Source organism: Mastigoproctus giganteus, chromosome 3, assembly GCF_048544385.1.
Source record: "Mastigoproctus giganteus isolate SK-2022 chromosome 3, ASM4854438v1, whole genome shotgun sequence".
NCBI lineage: Eukaryota > Metazoa > Arthropoda > Arachnida > Uropygi > Thelyphonidae > Mastigoproctus > Mastigoproctus giganteus.
Window position 1 is genome coordinate 142,233,928 of NC_143577.1, and position 19,788 is coordinate 142,253,715.

A 19,788-nucleotide genomic window follows, 5' to 3' on the forward strand; every position below is an offset into this window, starting at 1 on the left:
ACTTTTGCCCATCTCTGCTTCCACCTCTGTCCAAACGAGATGGTTCTGTTGTCACTTCAGCCAAGGATAAAGCTGACCTGCTAGCATCCCATTTTTCTTCCAGCTCATGTATTAATGAACTTGGTAAAACACCTCCCACCATTCCCAACACGCTCCATTCAGTGCCTCCTTTGGTCTTCCGTCAAAAGGATATCAGAAGGATTTTGATGAATCTTGATGCTAAGAAAGCTCCAGGTCCTGATGGTATTTCTCCACTTGTTCTCAAAATCTGTGCTCCTGAACTTACTCCTATTCTTTGCCACCTTTTTTCACTTTCTTATTCCAAAGGTGTTTTTCCTTCTGCTTGGAAATTTGCTCATATCCAGACAGTTCCTAAAAAGGGTGACAAATCCTTCCCATCCAATTATCGTCCCATTGCAATTACTTCTACTCTTTCTAAAGTAATGGAGAAATCAATTAACCGCCAACTCTTAAACTACCTAGAAACCTTCCGTCTGATCAACGATCACCAGTATGGATTCCGTCGGTGTCGATCCACTGGTGATATCCTGGCTTATGTTACCCATTTATGGACTACTTCAATGGAAAGGTTCGGTGAAACACAAGTAGTTGCTCTTGACATCTCAAAGGCTTTTGATCGTGTTTGGCATAAAGTTCTCCTAAACAAACTTCCATCTTATGGTTTGCCAACTGTTTTTAGTAATTGGTTATCCAGTTTTCTCTCTGATCGCTCACTGAGGGTGATGGTAGATGGCTCTCTATCTTCTAACTTCTCCACTAATGCCGGTGTCCCCCAAGGTTCAGTTCTTTCCCCAACTATTTTCCTCTTGTATATGAATGACCTTCTTCCATTGACTGGAAATCCTATCCATAGTTTCGCCGATGATAGCACATTGCATTCAACTTTCCGTTTTGAGAAATCTTGTCCTGCTCAATCAGCTTCAACTTCTTGAAAATCTGCTACCAATTCCTTAAATGCCGATCTTCAGGTAATTCTCCAGTGGGGCAAAGACAACTTAGTTGATTTCAACCCTTCTAAAACTCAGTCTTGTCTTATATCTCGAAAAAAGGATTCTTCTGCTCCTATGCTTATCTTTAGTAACACTCCAATTTCTAGGCAAAATGATATATCTCTTTTGGGGATTACCCTGACTTCTAATCTCGCTTGGCATAAGCACATTACAAATATGGCTTCCTCTGCATCTAAAAAACTTGGTTTTCTCTTTCGCTCTTGGCGTTACTTTTCTTCCAAACAGCTGCTCATTCTGTATAAATCGCAAATCCGCCCTGCCATGGAATATTGTTCCCATATTTGGGGTGGTGCCCCCAAAACCTCTCTCAGGCTTCTTGATTCCATTCAGAAGAGGTAGTTAGGTTAATTAATGACTCATCTCTAACAGAGTCTCTCCACTCGCTTTCTCATAGACGCACTGTTTCTGCTGCATGCCTCTTTTACAGATACTTCCATGGGCACTGTTCTTCTGAATTGGCTTCTATAATTCCCGCTCTCTCTTTGAAAACAGTCCGAACACGTGCTGCCACCACCAGCCAACATTCATTTACTGTCCAACTTCAAACCCACAGAACCAACTTTTCATCTTCCTCATTTATTCATTCAACTGCCGTTTTCTGGAACAACCTTCCTTCATACGTATTTCCTGAAAATTACAATCTACAGAAGTTCAAGTCCAATGTCAACAAATATCTTCTTTCGTCTTCTCAACCTCCAACCCAAGCACGGTACTAAGTACTATAGGTTCTAATGCCTCTTGTGTTTGGGGTTCACATAAAAAAAAGAAAAAAAAAAAAAACATGTGAGTTGAAAGTCAAAGATCCGTCAAACATAATGGCTACATATTTTAACTGCCTTGCCGATTTTAGGCTCGACCCATTCATTCTAACAACCGGGGGGGTCTTCTACTCAAAAATTGATCCTTAAAGACCACTGTCTTTGTTTTGGTTCCTGATACAGTCAGTTTATGTAACCTACACCAGTTATTAAGTTCAAACAAAACCTGCTGTGACCTGGTTTCTAGTTGCATCCGTGTATTTCTTTTTCTTTTTCCTTCAATAAGCAACACAAGATCATCGGCATATGCTACCATCTCTGTATGCTCGAAGTCCCTACACAACCAGTCCTCCAAAACTAGGTTCCACATTAGTAGTCCAAAAACCGATCCTTGTGGGCATCTCCTGTTCACCACTCGTACAATAGAATCAACTGACGACTTAACAGTCACTGTACAGTGCGTGAAGTAGTCCTTTACCACCCTAAAGATCTTAGTTGAACAGCGTGCAAGTCTCAACATCATAAGAATGCTGCTCCATTGAATGGAGTAAAAAGCTCCCTCAAAGTCAATAAAGATTCCAAGGATATAGTTTATATGTTTGTTTTTTTTATACGTAAACCCCAAACACGAGAGGTATTAGAACCTACAGTACCTAGTACCGTGCTTGGGTTGGAGGTTGAGAAGATGAAAGAAGGTATTTGTTGATATTGGACTTGAACTTCTGTAGACTGTAATTTTCAGGAAATACGTATGAAGGAAGGTTGTTCCAGAAAACGGCAGCTCAATGAATAAACGAGGAAGATGAAAAGTTGGTTCTGTGAGTTTGAAGGTGGACAGTAAATGGATGTCGGCTGGTGGCGGCACGTGTTCGGACTGTTTTGAAAGAGAGAGCAGGAATTATAGAAGCCAATTCAGAACAGTGCCCATGGAAGTATCTCAAGAAGAGGCATGCAGCAGAAACAGTACGTTTATGAGACAGCGAGTGGAGAGACTCTGTTAGAGATGAATCATTAACTGACCTAACTGCCCTCTTCTGAATGGAATCAAGAAGCCTGAGAGAGGTTTTGGGGGCCCCACCCCAGTTGTGGGAACAATATTCCATGGCAGGGCGGATTTACGATTTATACAGAGTGAGCAGCTGTTTGGAAGAAAAGTAACGCCTAGAGCGAAAGAGAAAACCAAGTTTTTTAGATGCAGAGGAAGCAATATTTGTAATGTGCTTGTGCCAAGAGAGATTAGAAGTCAGGGTAATCCCCAAAAGAGATATATCATTTTGCCTAGAAATCGGAGTGTCACTAAAGATATGCACAGGAGCAGAAGAATCCTTTTGCGAGATATAAGACAAGACTGAGTTTTAGAAGGGTTGAAATCAACTAAGTTGTCTTTGCCCCACTGGAGAATTACCTGAAGATCGGCATTTAAGGAATTGGTAGCAGATTTTCAAGAAGTTGAAGCTGATTGGGCAGGACAAGGTTTCTCAAAATGGAAAGTGGAATGCAATGTGCTATCATCGGCAAAACTATGGAAAGGATTTCCAGTCAATGGAAGAAGGTCATTAATATACAAGAGGAAAAGAGTGGGGGAAAGAACTGAACCTTGGGGGACACCGGCATTAGTGGAGAAGTTAGAAGACAGAGAGCCATCTACCATCACCCTCAGTGAGCGATCAGAGAGAAAACTGGATAACTAATTACTAAAAACAGTAATTTTTTTGGCAAACCATAAGACGGAAGCTTGTTTAGAAGACCTTTATGCCAAACACGATCAAAAGCCTTTGAGATGTCAAGAGCAACTACTTGTGTTTCACCGAATCTTTCCATTGAATTAGTCCATAAATAGGTAACATAAGCCAGACAGTGGATCGACACTGACGGAATCCATACTGGCGATCGGTGATCAGACGGAAGGTTTCTAGGTAGTTTAAGAGTTGGCGGTTAATTGATTTCTCCATTACTTGAGAAAAAGTAGCAGTAATTGCAATGGGACAATAATTGGATGGGAGGGATTTTTCACCCTTTTTAGAAACTGGCTGGATAGGAGCAAATTTCCAAGCAGAAGGAAAAACAACTTTGGAATAAGAAAGTGAAAAAAGGCGGCAAAGAATAGGAGTAAGTTCAGGAGCACAGGTTTTGAGAACAAGTGGAGAAATACCATCGGGACCTGGAGCTTTCTTAGCATCAAGATTCATCAAAATCCTTCTGACATCCTTTTGATGGAAGATCACAGGAGGCATTGAATGGAGCGTGATGGGAATGGTGGGAGGTGTTTTACCAAGATCATTAATACATGAGTTGGAAGAAAAATGGGATGCTAGCAGGTCAGCTTTATCCTTGGCTGAAGTGACAACAGAACCATCTGGTTTGGACAGAGGTGGGAGCAGAGATGGGCAAGCTATTGGCAAGAGACCAGAATGCTCAGCTACCATTAGGGCAAGAAGCAAGTTTTCTACTCTTAGCCTGTTCAAACTCTAGTTTGGACTGATTAATAACTGCTTTACAATTGTTGTGAGCTTTGGTGTAGGCAGAAAATGAAACGGAAAAATTAGAAACAAGCCAATTACGGTATGCAACATTCTTCTCTTGAACAGCCTTAGCACATTTATTGGAAAACCAAGGTTTAGATAAAGGACGAGATTTTAAAGTGGAGTGTGGGATAAAGGATTCCATTCCTGCAAGAATAATTTCACTGACACGATCCGAGCAAACATTGACATCAGAAGCTTTGAAACAGTAATCCGACCAAGGAAAAGAAGAAAAGAAGTCTCGCAGGTCATCCCGTTTTGCATTCTTGTAATGCCAAACAACATGAGGTTGGGAATCGCCATGAGATAAAGGTTTCATTGGAGAAGAGACAATCACCAAGTTGTGATCTGAAGTGCCTAAAGGACCTCTCACTTCAACCGTGTACTTAGAAGGGTTGTTTGTGAGAAAAAGATCAAGCATATTGGCTGTATGATTAGGATTGTCCGGTATTCTTGTAGATAAATGAACAATATGTGCAAGGTAATTAGTAATTGCAAAAGCCTCAGCATCTCAACCTGCTGGGTCGGTGTGACTAGAAAATGGAAGCCAGCTGGAGTTGGGAACATTAAAATCACCAAGGAAAATTACCTCACTGTTAGGAAAGTTGGACTGGAGAAAGTCAAGTTGCAAAGAGAGGAAGTCAAAGAGCTCCAAGTGATTAGTGGAGTTGGGAGAACGGTAGAGACAACAGATGAATTTGACACAATGAGGTAGAGAGATTTTAAGCCAGAGAAGATCAAAGAGAGGAGATTGCAAATTGCCAAGTCTCTAACAGGGAATATCAGAACAGACATATGCACAAGTACCACCTTTGAGGCGAAAGGAATCATACAGCGAATAATTTGGGCATCTGAGATGAGCAGTAGTTGAATCAACCGATAACTGAGATTCTGTAAGAAAAAGTACATGGAGTTTGGCAGACTGCAAGTGGAAATGGACATCGTTGAGATCAGAATTGAGACCACATATATTTGTGAAATGAATTAGGAAGTGCTTGGGAGGTTTAGATCTTTTCGCAGATAAGCTTGCTCTATTAGTTTGACAATTCATGGTGTATTCAATAGTAAGAAAAAGTGGGTGGGACATGCTGTATGAAGTAATGAAATTTATGGATATGGCGTACACACGGTAAGAATATACCCAGATCCTTGACATAATGTGGCCTCGACAATGCTCCCCGTATACACACTACTCGGACTCCCCCCATTTACTATCTGACAGAGTAGCGAGTATACACTAGCTGATCCGGAAGCCTCCTAGAGAGTTACCAATAGGTTCAGTCCGGTGTACTAACTAGCTGCTGGCTTACGAACACCGTTTTAGAACTGTACCCTCGAAATGTAAGAAATATTGGCTCTCGGCACAATATTCATCATAACTTCAAAAGTCATCAATTATACTGCATGATGGAAGAGATAGGGATGGGTTGACCTGTTACTGTGATAGTTACTGTCCGAGCCTAATATATAGTTTCGCAATGACCGAAACGCATCTTCTGTTCCATGATCTGGAGTAAAACCATATTGTCTGCCAGACCAGCCTAAGTTTTTTTTTAGTATAGTCAGTAATCCGTCTCATCAGCATCCTTTCAAACACCTTTCCTAATCCAGGGAGGAGGGCAACAGGTCGATAAGATCGTGGATCATTCTTTGACCTAGATGGTCCCTTCAGTATCAGCTTTAATAGGGCATCCTTCCATGGTGATGGAAAGGCCTCGTCAAGCAGGCAGCTATTAAAAGCTTCAAGAAGGATCCCTGGTATCAGTCGATGAGCCTGTTTAATGACCGCTCCTTCAATGAGGTCCATCCTTGGGCATTTATTGTTCCTTATGCACTGTACTGCATCACAGAGTTCAATCAGGCTAAAGGGATCCTTGTCATGTACCCCAGAGTAAGCATGATTAAGTCTTTTCATCAACATCTGTTCCTCATCGTCTTGCTCAGAGATAGTATCTCCGATTAGATGATCCAAAATCGCAGACATACTTTCTCTCAAACTCGTACTTTCCTGGTCAACACCTCCAAGGTCGGGACACAGATAACACATGTTAATGATCACAGAATCAAAGTAGAGGCAGAGCTTTCTTGTAGCTACAAACAAGATCACATGCATAAAGCATGGGCCAATAGAGTAAACAGAAGCAATGTTGGTTACATGTGGACTAAAAGTAAAAACCATAAAAACGTTCCAGTTGATTGCCTAGATATCCAAGACAAGTCCAGATCTTCATATGTGCACTATAATCTAAGTCAAGATACTAGCTACTGCTAGTATAAGTAAAGTGTGAAAATCGTTCAATACAACAACTGATATATAGGATATGCATACAATGATACACAGGAATTTTGCTAGCAGCAATAAGGAGGTGATTATCCTATTGTATAAGACAATAGTCGCCACATCTTGAGTACCACATACAGCTCTGGAAGCCTCATTTTAGGAAGGATGTAGAGCTGCTGGAACAAGTACAGAGAAGGACAACGAGATTAGTGAGGGGAACAAAGGGATGCTCTTACCAAGTAAAGCTTCGGTTCTGCAAATTGCAGTGTTTGGAGACTAGGCACCTGTGAGGTGATCTGATTGAGTTGTTTAAGGTTTTAATGGATTGAGAAAACTCAATGCTGATAGGATTCTTCCTCTTGCTCAGACTTCACATGAGGGGGCACAAATTCAAATTGAGGAAGGACAGCTGCAAAACAGATGTGCAGAACTTTGCCTTTAGCCAGCGGGCAGACAGTTGATTACTGGAACAAACCTCCTTCTGTTGTTGTGGAAGTTGATGGTGTAAATAAATTCAAAGGAAAACTAGACAAACTATTGGAGGGAATGAATAGGTGAAATGAGAAGTCTCTTTTTTTTTGGCTGATGCTACATTTCTTGCATCATTCGCCACTATTAATGTCAATGCTATAAATGGCTTGTGACAACTTTCAAAAACTGTTTCTTCACAGTACAAACATAATTGCTAAATTGTGAGTGCAGGTAAATGTTGCTGCAGAGGAATTCCGAAACAGGTTGAGAGTCATTATCAGATTGAGAATCTGAAACAGGTTGAGAGCCATTATCATTAACACAGTCGCTGCTGCCTTGACCTCCAACCTTAATGCATCAAATTCAAAAGTCGTGGGATTGAATCAATCTACACTGGAGAGACAAAGTTATTTTTGGACTTTCTTCTCACTATGGATGAATTATTCAGCCTCTTGCAAATGACGCTTGACAAAAATGTCTGGTTTTTCTTCCAGCAAGATGAAGGAAAATGGTTCTTCCAAATGGATTAAAAACCCCTTCACACATGTATGCATCAACTAGCAGTGAACTTGTTAACCATCTAACCAGCACACTGATGTATGTGATACATCAGTATACTTGAATATGAATTTAAATATCTTTTGAGTCACAAAAGGGTGGATTTTAGTATTCCAGGATGATATTCACTTTCATTACCCATCATTAATTATTTTTAGAAAACAGGCCTTGCATGTCAGGTTGCATATCATCCAAGTTTCTTGCGATGACCGACTAGCTGGTTAAAATAAATAAATAATATATACATAAGATAAAAGCGCTAAAATACAATGAGATAAAAGTGTTAAAATATAATATAATAAGTGTTAAAATACACAGAAGCTTTCGAGATGAAGTGCCTCTTCATCAGCTAGTCGGTGAATGGTGTACTTGCTCTGTTTATTCAGATATTGTAACCATCAATATACACTGAAGTACACCATTCACCGAATAGCTGATGAAGAGGCACTTCATCTCGAAAGCTTCTGTGTATTTTAACACTTATTATATTATATTTTAACACTTTTATCTTATTGAATTCTAATGCTTTTATCTTATTTTATCTCTGTTTTTTCTTATGTATATATCATTTATTTATTTTAATAAATTTATTTTAACCAGTTAGTCGGTCGTCGCAAGAAACTTATGATTAATTATTTTTAATTGGAAAAGTTAAGTTATAAAAAAAATTATAAAATTTCACCATTTTATTTTAGCTTAACATAGGCATTTTGTTTTCTTTCTTTTTTTCAGCTACCTGAGGCTTCAATTTTTGGCTGTACAGATTGGTTTGGAAATATTTTTAGAAACTTTTTTTCTTTGATGTCTTGTCTCTAATTGATGTTTTCTGATCATATTATGCAATATACTATCAGATTATGAATAAAATTTTAAAGTTCCCCAGTGTTCCATTTCAAACTACCTCAACTTTTTTCTCCCAAAAAACTGATTGGTGAAGTAAAGACAAACCACATGCCAGCTATTATGATTTTCTGCTTGTCCATTAGAGGGTTAATATTGATAAGATAATCTTGTTTTGGAAATGTCTTTTAAATGTAGGTCCACACCAGTGAGGACCTACATTTAAAAAGGATAGATATTAACACATGGATTTAAAGTTGTCCAGAGGTTGACTCTTCTTCTTGGTAGAAATACTGAAACAGTCACAAGTTTGAAGACCCTGCTTCAAACAAGAATTCTGAAAGGCTACACATAAAAACGCACCTGCCCACTGCATGACACTAACAAAATGTTCAAGTTACAAAGGCCTTATTCCAAGAATGGATTGCCAGTGTTGCTGCTCCAGAATTAAAAGAGTAAAGGTAGGAGACCATAAATTTAAATTACCCATGATTTCAGATGATGCTTCTAGCCAACCTGTTAATTTTAATGATTGTTATCACAACATAGTTGCCATTCATGCAACTGAACACAACTTCTCTGCTCCAACCTATAGACAAGGGAGCGATTGCTAGATTCAAGCACTAAACAAGTATTTTGCATCTACATTCCCACACGAGGAGTTATTCAGGAAGGGGAATGCCAGAGGTGAAGTAAACTCTGGCAGTGAGCTAGATGATTTCGTAATAACTGAGAGGAAAGTGGAGGAGAAATTGTTGAGGATAAACATAAAAAAGGCACCTGGGGTGGATGGAATCTCTCCAGTTATATTAAACGAAGCAGCAAAGGAAGTAAGCAAACCCCCTAGCCATAATTATGAGAGCTTCTTTGGACTCAGGGGAGGTACCCACAGACTGGAGATGTGCAAATGTGACCCCAATTCACAAAGGAGGATCAAAGGCTGACACAAGTAATTATAGACCTCTGAGTTTAACTTCTGTTCCAGGAAAATTAATGGAGGCACTAGTTAAAGAAGCACTGCAGGATCATCTAGACAAGACTTCAGTTATAGCTTGGACACAGCATGGTTTTGTTAAGGGAAAGTCTTGCCTGACCAATTTGATTGGATACTATGATGCAGTCACAAAAGAACGAGATGCAGCGAATAACTTTGATATTATATATTTGGATCTTAGCAAGGCTTTTGATACTGTTGCACATGGAAGACCGCTGCACAAATTGGAGCAGTGTGGCACTGGAGGCAAATTGCTGCTATGGATAAAGAGATGTTTGAGAGGGAGAAGACAGAGAGTGGTAATCAATGGACACTGCTCATCGTGGACTAATGTTATTAGTGGAGTCCCTCGGGGTTCAGTGTTGGGCCCATTATTGTTTTCTGTATTTATAAATCATTTTGATGATGGTATATCAAGATTAATGTCTAAGTTTGCAGACGATTACAAAGTTAAAAGTTTACAAAGGTTGGCAGGGTTGTTAAGGACACTACTGACGCTATGCTGCTGCAACAGGATCTGGAAAGGTTGAGCAAATGGGCTGAGAGGTGGCAAATGAAGTTTAACATGGATAAATGTAAAGTACTACATACGGGAAACAGCAACCCCAGAGCAACATATCAACTCTGTGGTACTACACTGACAGTGGTAGAGAATGAAAAGGACCTGGGGGTAATTGTGCAGGCAGATATGAAGTTCTCTGAGCAGTGCAGACGGGCTACAAGAGTAGCTCATGGTGTCTTGTCATTGATATACAGGAATTTTTCTAGCAGGGATAAGGAGGTGATTATTCCCTTGTATAAGGCAATGATCAGGCCACACCTTGAGTACTGTATACAGGTCTGGCTGGAGGCCTAATTTCAAGAAGGATGTAGAACTGCTGGAACAAGTACAGAGAAGGGCAACAAGATTAGTGAATAGAACAAAGGGTTGCTCTTACGAAGAAAGGCTTAAGTTTTGCAAATTACAGTGTTTGGAGACTAGGCACCGGCGAGGTGTATAAAGCCTTGAATGGTTTGAGCATGCTCAATGCCAATGGGATTCTTTCTCTTGCTCAGAATAATCACCTGAGAGGGCATAAATTCAGATTGAGGAAAGACAGGTGTAGTATAGCTGTGCAGAAATTTCCCTTTAGCCAGCGGGTAGTTGGTTGGTGGAACAGACTTCCATCCCTTGTTGTGGAAGTTGATAGCCTAAATAAATTTAAGGCTCAGCTGGAAAGGTATTTCAAACGAACGGAGGGGTGAAATGTAAGTGGGTTTTTTTTGGTTTTTTTGGCTGATGCTGCATAAGCTTGCTTTCTTGCATCATATGCCTCTACTAATGCTAATGCTAAAATCAAACTACACATGCTACCAACATCAAACTATATTGCAGTTGATCAGAACAGCAGATAAATAAAACCAGTATATCAACAAGCAGTTCTGGGAGATTTAAAAGATCTCCAATGCCACTGATAAAATTACAGAACCCTGACTAAGAGGTAACACTGACCTGCACAAAAGCTGCGTGGTGCAAAGTATGGCCAGGATTTGCCCAAGCCTGATGATTTTGAGGCCAATGTTGACATCATGCCTGCAGTCATTCAAAAGCTGCAACAGCAGTTAAGCAGTCTGTAATTGTAAGTACTGAAGCTGTGCTGAGTTGTTCCAACCTTAGAGCAAAGAGCTATCCAATGAGGACTCAGTCGAAATGAAAGAAAACACAAGGGGAGAACAACAAGTCAAGAACCTCAGAGAAGATGGTAGCAGAAATTTTTTTCTTAATTTCTCCAAAGAATGAAATAGGGGTGAATAGCATAGAGTAGACCCAGGAAGTGTGGCTGTCATGTCACCAAGATACTAAGCATGAGAGTGAGAGAGAAGAAGAAGAAATTATATCTCAGAATGCATCTTTTCAGACATTTCTAACACCAGTAGCCAAGGATGGCACTAGAAAAAAAAAAAAAAACACAAGAGACAGAACTGTTTTCATGCAGCAACAGAAGCAAGTTAAGCTTCAGCTGATCATCATCAAAATATCTGAATAAACTATAAGTTAAAAAAAAAAATCACCTAATAAATCATTATAAAAAATGTTGATTCCAACAAAGCTCAAAGGCCTTTCTCCTTTCAGTTTTGTTGGAATTTCTTTTCTCCAATTATATCAGTTGGGCCATTTTAAATGTCCATATATAGTTTTCCTGGATAGCTTAATCCTGTTACTACCAATAAATAAATAAATAATAATGAAACCAAACTGCTTACATAGTACACACAAGCATAAATAATGCGCGGAGAGAAAATAAATTATGATGCTTATAAATTTTTTTAAATATGATTTTGCATGAAACTGATTTTTATTTTTATTTTTTTTTGTGCGTGAAAAATATTTCATCTAAAAATTTCATTTTATTAAGATAATTTTCCGAAACACAAATGAGAAATTTTAATTCCAGTTAACAGTTTACTGATTTGTTGGAGTGTTCTTTATAACACACTTTTAATCTACCCCTTTAATTTTCGTGTTTTTTTTTTTTTTTTTTTTTTTGTTCATGTAAGAGCTTTACCTTGCAAGAGTGTAGAAGTACAACGCAACGAAGTACGCTACTAACTTTCCTTGGGTGTCGCAAATAGAAATAACTGAGGACACCAAACTATGATTTTACCACAAAAAAACCATACTACTTGCCTGTCAATAAAACCGTCTCCATTTCCATCACAAGTCTGAAATAATCGTCTAATTCGCTCTTCTTCAGGTGTAGAACCTGAATCGCTACCACTAGAATCACTATTAGCATCACTAGCCATTGTAAATATTTACAACGTTTTCAGGATATGAAATATAAAAAAATAATCACACTACATAAAATAAGAACAGTTGCAGTAAAATCTTCATGTCAAGCCTGTCCTTTGATTACTGTACAACTTTCTTTCATGATCCTGGTGAAGCGGCATGTCTGTTTTCAACAGCAAGCAAATTTCAGCTGGATAGTATACTAACATAAGTAATATTTAATTCCCAAGTAATACTGTTCGACCACTTTTCTTTTTCGGGAATTTTCCTGAAAGATTTTTGCATCATCTCTTTGCACAGGTAAACTGTTCGTCACCGATTTTTTTTCACTGAAAACATCGATCCTAATGCAGTTTTAAAAATTAGTTTCAAAATTGTTTTTTTATGAAATGAATGAACAGAAATCACTTCTTAAAAACATGGTCGACAACATAAGAAACTTACAAAACAACAAGTGTATGACAAAATTATATCACTTTTATTAAAAGTTGAAGAGATTTCTCTTAATTAAAATGCAGCACACTATCCACCTGTCAAACAAGTCATCCGAAATACAGTTTCATTACGGTTGCTACTTAAGCACCACAATACGGTCAACAAACTGCCTATACAGTACTGCAAAAAGCTGACTTCATATCATTCGTAAACATGTTAATTCTAAAAACGAAATAATAATTTGTTTATAAAGCAGAAAAAGTAAATCCACAAACTTTGCACATTTTTCCATGAATCAATATATTAAGTAAAGCGCCCTCTTTTGGAAAAAAACAGTAAAAGTTGATATCCGCAACCCACGTGCGACAACCTGCAGAGTTGATCCAACATAACACATATCTTTCTATACATTAAAATAATTTTCCTCCTAATGATATTTATTCAGCCCATGAGAAAAGAGAGATGGGGTTTACGTGGTAATACATGACAAATACAAAAATATATAACAGAAGCTATGTGAGAGATCCATGGACTCTGGGGAGGTACCCATGGACTGGAAATTAGTAGAATCTGCAAATGTGAAACCAATCCACAAAGGAGGACCAAATGGAGACAGGTAATTACAAACCTGTTAGTTTAACTTCTATTCCAGGTAAATCAATGAAGGCACTGGTTAAAGAAGCACAGCAGGATCATCTAGACAAAACTTCAATTATAGCTGGGATACAGCATGGGTTTGTTAAGGGGAAGTCTTAACAAACTATGACTGGATACTATGATATAGTCATAAAGGAACTGGATGCAAAGAATAATATTAATATCAAATATTTGGATCTTAGAAAGGCTTTTGATATTGTTGCACATGGAAAACTACTGCACAAATTAGAGCAGTGTGGCATTGGAGGCAAATTGCTGCTATGGATAAAGCGATGGTTGAGTGAGGGAAGACAGAGAGTGGTAATCAATGGACACTGCTCTTCGTGGACTAATGTTATTAGTGGAGTCCCCCGAGGGTTCAGTATGGGGTCCATTGTTGTTTTCTGTGTTCATTAATGATACTGATGATGGGAAATCAGGCTTAATGTCCAAGTTTGCAGACGATACGAAGGTCGGCAGAGTTGTTAATGACACTACGTACTAATAACAGTAAGCTTGTGCAACAGGATCTAGAAAAGTTGAGCAGATGGGCTGAGAGGTGGCAACTGAAGTTTAACATTTACAGATGTAAAGTACTGCATATGGAAAGGACCTGGGGGTAATTGTGCAGGTAGATATGAAGTTTTATGAGCAGTGCATACGGTCTGCAAGAGTAGTCATAGTGCCTTGTCAATGATATACAGGAATTTTTCTAATAGGCATAAGGAGATGATTATCCCCTTGTATATGGCAATGGTTAGGCCACACCCTGAGTACTGTATACAGGTCTGGAGGCTTCATTTTAAGAAGGATGTAGAGCAGTTGGAACGAGTAGATAGAAGGGCAACACGATTAGTGAATGAAAGAAATGGTTGCTCTTACGAATAAAGGCTTAAGTTTTGCAAATTACAGTGTTTGGAGACTAGGCACCTACGAGGTGATCTGATTGAGGTGTATAAAGCCTTGAATGGTTTGAGCATGCTCAATGCTGTAGGGATTCTTCTTCTTGCTCAGAATGATCGCCTGAGAGGGAATAAATTCAAATTGAGGAAAGACAGCTGTAGGATAAATGGGCGGAAGTTTGCCTTCAGCCAGCGGGTGGTTGATTGCTGGAACAAACTTCCATCTGTCCTTGTAGAAGTTGATTACTTAAACAGATTCAAGGCAGAATTTGACAAACATTTGGAGCAAGTGGATGGGTGAAAAGAGAAGGGGGTGTGTGAGTTTCTTTTTCTTTTTTTGGCTGATTCTATATAAACTTTCTTTCTTGCATCATGTGCTCTTGCTAATGCTAATGCTAATGCTAAAAAAAAAAAAAAAAAAGAAGTTTAGTCGTGGTCACAACCATGACCATGACCATGTGGTACCATTCTTGATTTCCATATGTAACGTATTTATTTAATTAAACTAAATGCAACATGGCATAATATTTTAAGAGTTTAAAATTCTATATTTATATAATAAAATTCTATATCTATATAATACTATATCTAATATAATATAAATTCTATATCTATATAATATCTATATAATAGATACACCATAGACAACTCTTAAAGAAAAACTACGATCGTAGTGTGAAAGGAACCCACCGATGAAAAGCCAACTAGCTGTGAAACGGTGCCGTCTGGGTGGTGGTGCCCACCGGAATAACTGACAAACAGAGGCATAGCTAGGTTTTCGGCGCTTTTGGCAAATTCGTGGCTACGCGCATTTTTTCGATGATTGGTAAAAACATAATAAATAATAAGTACAGTCGGACCTCTGTTTAACAAACTTCTTTATAGCGAATTTTTCTATTTAGAGATAAATGTTTTCTTTTTACCGATTTTTTTTAGAATTCGCTAAATAGAATTTTATTATCTACTGAATTTTTTTATTTCTTCGTTCGTAGAAGGAAGAAAATTTCCCTATAACGACTGCATTATGAGGCCTGACTGGTTACACATCGTTCGCACCCATCGCCTTCAAGCAAACAATAGTGCTGTTGTTATGCCCGAATTAAAAGATAAAGAGATTACCATCTGTAACTCAGTGGGACCTGTAAAACCTATCCGACTACCTTCGTCCCACATACCGAGAAATCCAGCTGGTCAACTACTTTCTGTGTATCCATAGCCAGTGGGCAGACCAAGGCTCTGGTCAACCTTCTATTGCAGTGGTTTTCAGCCTTTTTTTTTTAATAACGGCACCTCTAAGTAATTTATTTTATTTTGTGGAACCCCTACTCAATTTTCTGCCTGCTAGATCTCCGATTCTCTCCCTGTGTGTGTGTGTGTGTGTGTGTGTGTGTGTGTGTGTGTGTGTGTGTGTGTGTGTGTGTGTGTGTGTGTGTGTGTGTGTGTGTGTGTGTGTGTGTGTGTGTGTGTGTGTGTGCGTGCGTGCGTGTGTGCTCGTATATATCTAATATTAAAAATATATATGTTATATGATAGTTATTACAATAATATAGTTAGAAAAATTACATTTCACAATACCAATTATATATATATATACAGTATAGAATAATTTTATTCTTTATATAGAGGTACAAAGTAAACATATGTAAACATATAAATTAAAAAAAAGTTTAAGTAACTTAAACCCAAATTACGTGGTACCGCTGGAATATTGTTGCGGTACCCCCGCCCAAAACCACTGTTCTATTGCACCCTGTTAGAGATTTAGAAGAGAGTGATTTCCTTTAATCTGAAAAGCGGTCATCTGTTGTTTCGTGGAAGTGAAACGGCACCGTTTCAAAGCTATTGGCCTATCATCGAGCACAATATGAGATACAGAGGAAATGATGCCTCCCACACTACTATCGTAGTTTTTTCTTAAGAGTTAACTATGGTGTAGCCACACCGATATTATATACATATAAAACTCTTACTCTTAACATATTATGACTTGTTGCATTTAGTTATTTTAAATTATTTCACTTCGTACTTTTGTTGCTAGCAAATCAATAAATTCATTCTGAATTTCTGGAGATAAATAATTAGTGTGGTGTTTAATATACGATTCCAGAGCATTTTTCATACCAACGTCAAATTGGCCGACAAATTTTATCAAGTTTAAAAATACGCCACAGTTTTCTTTCTTCGGTATCGATATTACTAGCATGTCCACGAAATGCCAAATTATTTTCAGCACAGAACAATATACATTTTAATATTATATTCAATATATGACGCCATTTCGAAATTTCGCTACTTAGTGCTGCTTGTTCAGCGTCATCAATCAGTCCACCTTTGTGAAGAAGCTTTTCTAATAATTTCCAATTTGTGAAATTGTTTATGTGTTGTAATGAATTCTCATGAAAAAGAACGCTTGGGTTTATATGTTAATCCTTAAATCCATCTGAGCTGCAAAATGGAACATTATTTGTGCCAGATACAAATAAGAGGCACGGAAAACAATATATTGCATCTTTGTTTTTGCAATAAAATAACCATTTCCTCTCTTTTTTTTCAATACCTTCATTTTTGTATTTCCACGAATTATTGAAACATCGGTCATTACTGACAGGATACGTATTTAAGACTATATGTTCGGGACCGTGTTGCACCATAAGAGATATGTTTTTGTGGTTATTAAAGTTCCATATGGTCGTATCATTAAAATTCAGACATTCTATATTAATATTTAGACTTACGTAAGGCATTTGAAATCATTAAGCAAAGGTATATATGTAAAGTAATTCCAATACAGTAACTCCCCGACTTATGTAAGGGCTGAGTTCTGCGCAAACCTACGTAAGTCGAGAAATTACCCCCATGCTTGTGCAGTGCTCGCTGAATTGATCAAAAAAGAAATGTTCGACAAACATGTAAATAGAATTATTTATTGTATTTATTCAATTTTTACAAAAAAAAAAGGCGACAGGCATAACGTTAGTAAGTTTTATCTCTTGAACATCGTTGCCAGAATCGACGTCTTCAGCTGATAAGGATCGTTGTTGTTGTTATTTGGTTTTTAGGAGCATTAGCAACTAAGACCATATTGCTCCGGGGATATGCGGTGGTCATTCCCTGACCTTTCCGCATCCTTCGTATTTGGTGGTCACGGGCTCGAACCCCGGTCTAATCAAGAAGCGTTTGCTACGCACTGCTGCTTCAGTCCACCTGGCTACGGAGGCGCCGATAAGGATCGACAGAATCGACGTCCTCAACCCGCTGCGGAGGTTGAGGGCTGTGGAGATTTAGAAGGGGTCGGCCGCTCAACCTTACAAAAGAACGTATTAATGGATGACTGGACGGTGGCTTTTTTCTTTTCATCGTAGATTTCTTTGTAGCAAGCAAGCATACATTCACCCCTCTGTTAACTTTTAAGAATCGTTCGCTGTCAGGATCCATCTTCTCAAACCTCGCATTGCCGCTGCAATTTCACGAAATGCCATTCCATCTCTCTCTCTCTCTCTCTCTCTCTCTCTCTCTCTCTCTCTCTCTCTCTCTCTCTCTCTCTCTCTGGTAATGAAGCGTCTCGGCTCTTCATTTGGTTCTCTTGAGCTTCGTCAGCAGTTTCTTCTTTCACTATCGCTGCCTACAAGTCAATAAGGTCTTTGGTAGATAATTCCTTCTCTTCTTCCTCTATTAACTCCACATCTTTGGCATCAACCTCCAACTGAAGTAGCTCTGCAACCTTTACACATTTTCTTCCATGCGTCATTTAAACAACTTTTAGTAATTTCCACCCAGGCCATATTAATGTTTAAGATGGCTTGATCAATATTGTAAGATTTCCAAAAGTCTCTGAACGTAATTTTCTCATCGTCTACTGCAGACAATGCCTCAGCAAATGTTGTGCGTAAATAGTATGCTTTTAAATTCGAAATAACACTCTGATCCATAGGCTGGATGAGTGAAATCGTGTTCATCGGTAGAAATATGACTTTTACGTTCGAGTTGAAATCATCTAGATGTAGGATGTCCAGGAGCATTATCTGATAAAAGCAAAATGTTGAAAGGAACGTAGTTGTCTATACAATATTTTTCAACCTCGGGAATTAAGCGGCATTTAAACCAATCTTCAAAGAGATATATTGTTATCCATGTTCTCTGATTCGATCGGAAATGTACGGGTAGGGTGGCTTTATTGATGTCCTTAAATGCACGAGGATTTCCAGAATGGTACACAAGCAGTGGCATTAATCTGTAATCTCCCGCGGCATTAGCCCCAAGCAAGATGGTGGCTCTATTTTTTGAAGCCTTGAAACCTGGCATTGTCTTTTCCTTTTTGGCAATGTATGTTCGATCCGGCATTTTCTTCCAATACAGAACAGTCTAGTCAACGTTAAGAACGTGCTGCGTTGAATAGCCGCCTTCATCAATAATTTTTTTCAACACATCACATAATTTCTCTGAAGCTGTAGAATCGGAAATGGTGACTTCACCGCATACTTTGACGTTGTGGAAACCGGCGCGATGCTTGAACCTATTAAACCACTCGTTGCTTGCCACGAACTTAGGTTGGGGCTCGCCGTACTTATCCTTCATATCTTTATAAATACTTGTTGCTTTTGCTTGATGGTCATTAGACTCAGGGGCACTCGCTTCTGAATCTGATTTTCCATCCAGATCATTAACAGCTGTTCCATCTTCGATATAGCATCTGAACGCTGTTTTGTGATCACTGTTGATCTTAAGTGCGTTGATCCTTTGACATGTTCTTTTATACACGCACTGTCCTTTAAAATAATATTCACTATTGAAGCAGCGAGACCTAATTCCTTTGTGATAGGTGACAAACTTTGTCCTGCTTCGTACTTAATCAATTTCATCTTCATTTTTTAATCAATTTTGCTTTGTTTCCTGGCACTTGCACTTTTCGTTGGCCGCTTTCCCTTCATCATTGTAATACTCTAAAGCGTTTAGGGTGTAAAATAGCTTTATTTTACCTCTTGGACTTATCTGAATAAGTAATCTTGGAAACGCGAAGACTTTTCCACGGCCTGTATAAGTAAAGCTTCCTCCCTCCCCAACGGAGAAGGCTGCGTCGCTGCCCCCTGTGGTGTGCAGATGACGCCGCGCGAGTGAAACAGTATCGCCCCCGTCATGTGCCGCCAGCTAGTGGAGAGTGGTCATCTTTCCCCCAGGCAGTGGGCTGACGCATGTTTTCAAAAGAGAGAATGTGAGATGTGACACTCTGAGAAAAGTCGCCCCTGTGAGAGTCATACTACTGATGCCGACTGAATCACGTATCAGCGGAATGTTTGGTAGTGGGGAGAGGTGAATGTCACATAAACTTCTCCAAAGCAGCCCTGCACGAATATGCAAGCCCCTTAATAAATATCGTCCCTGGGTGAGTCAGGTCCTAAAAGTGTCAAGCAAAAACACTTTTTGCCTGACCGTCCAAATAAACACCTGCATCTCAGAGGGAAAGGCAGAAAGGGGACAAACTTATATATAGAGATTGAGAACAAAGGAGAGTCGTCGTCGTCGAGGGAGTGGTCCAGTTCGTTGATCAGAAAGTTGTCCAGTTGCCGTGGTCGAGTGGTCGCAGTCGACT

At 38.9% G+C, this 19,788-nt stretch overlaps 1 protein-coding gene across 1 annotated transcript in view; it reads right to left on the bottom strand.

Moving 5' to 3' along the window:
- The window catches only part of LOC150088294 (colorectal mutant cancer protein), a 498,699-nt gene extending 486,225 nt beyond the window's left edge, over positions 1-12,474 (bottom strand). The window contains exon 1 of the mRNA XM_090369448.1: positions 12,124-12,474. Coding sequence (XP_090225574.1) covers positions 12,124-12,242 — 119 coding nt within the window. The 5' untranslated portion in view covers positions 12,243-12,474. The remainder of the gene's footprint in view (positions 1-12,123) is intronic.
- Positions 12,475-19,788: the final 7,314 nt, after the last annotated feature.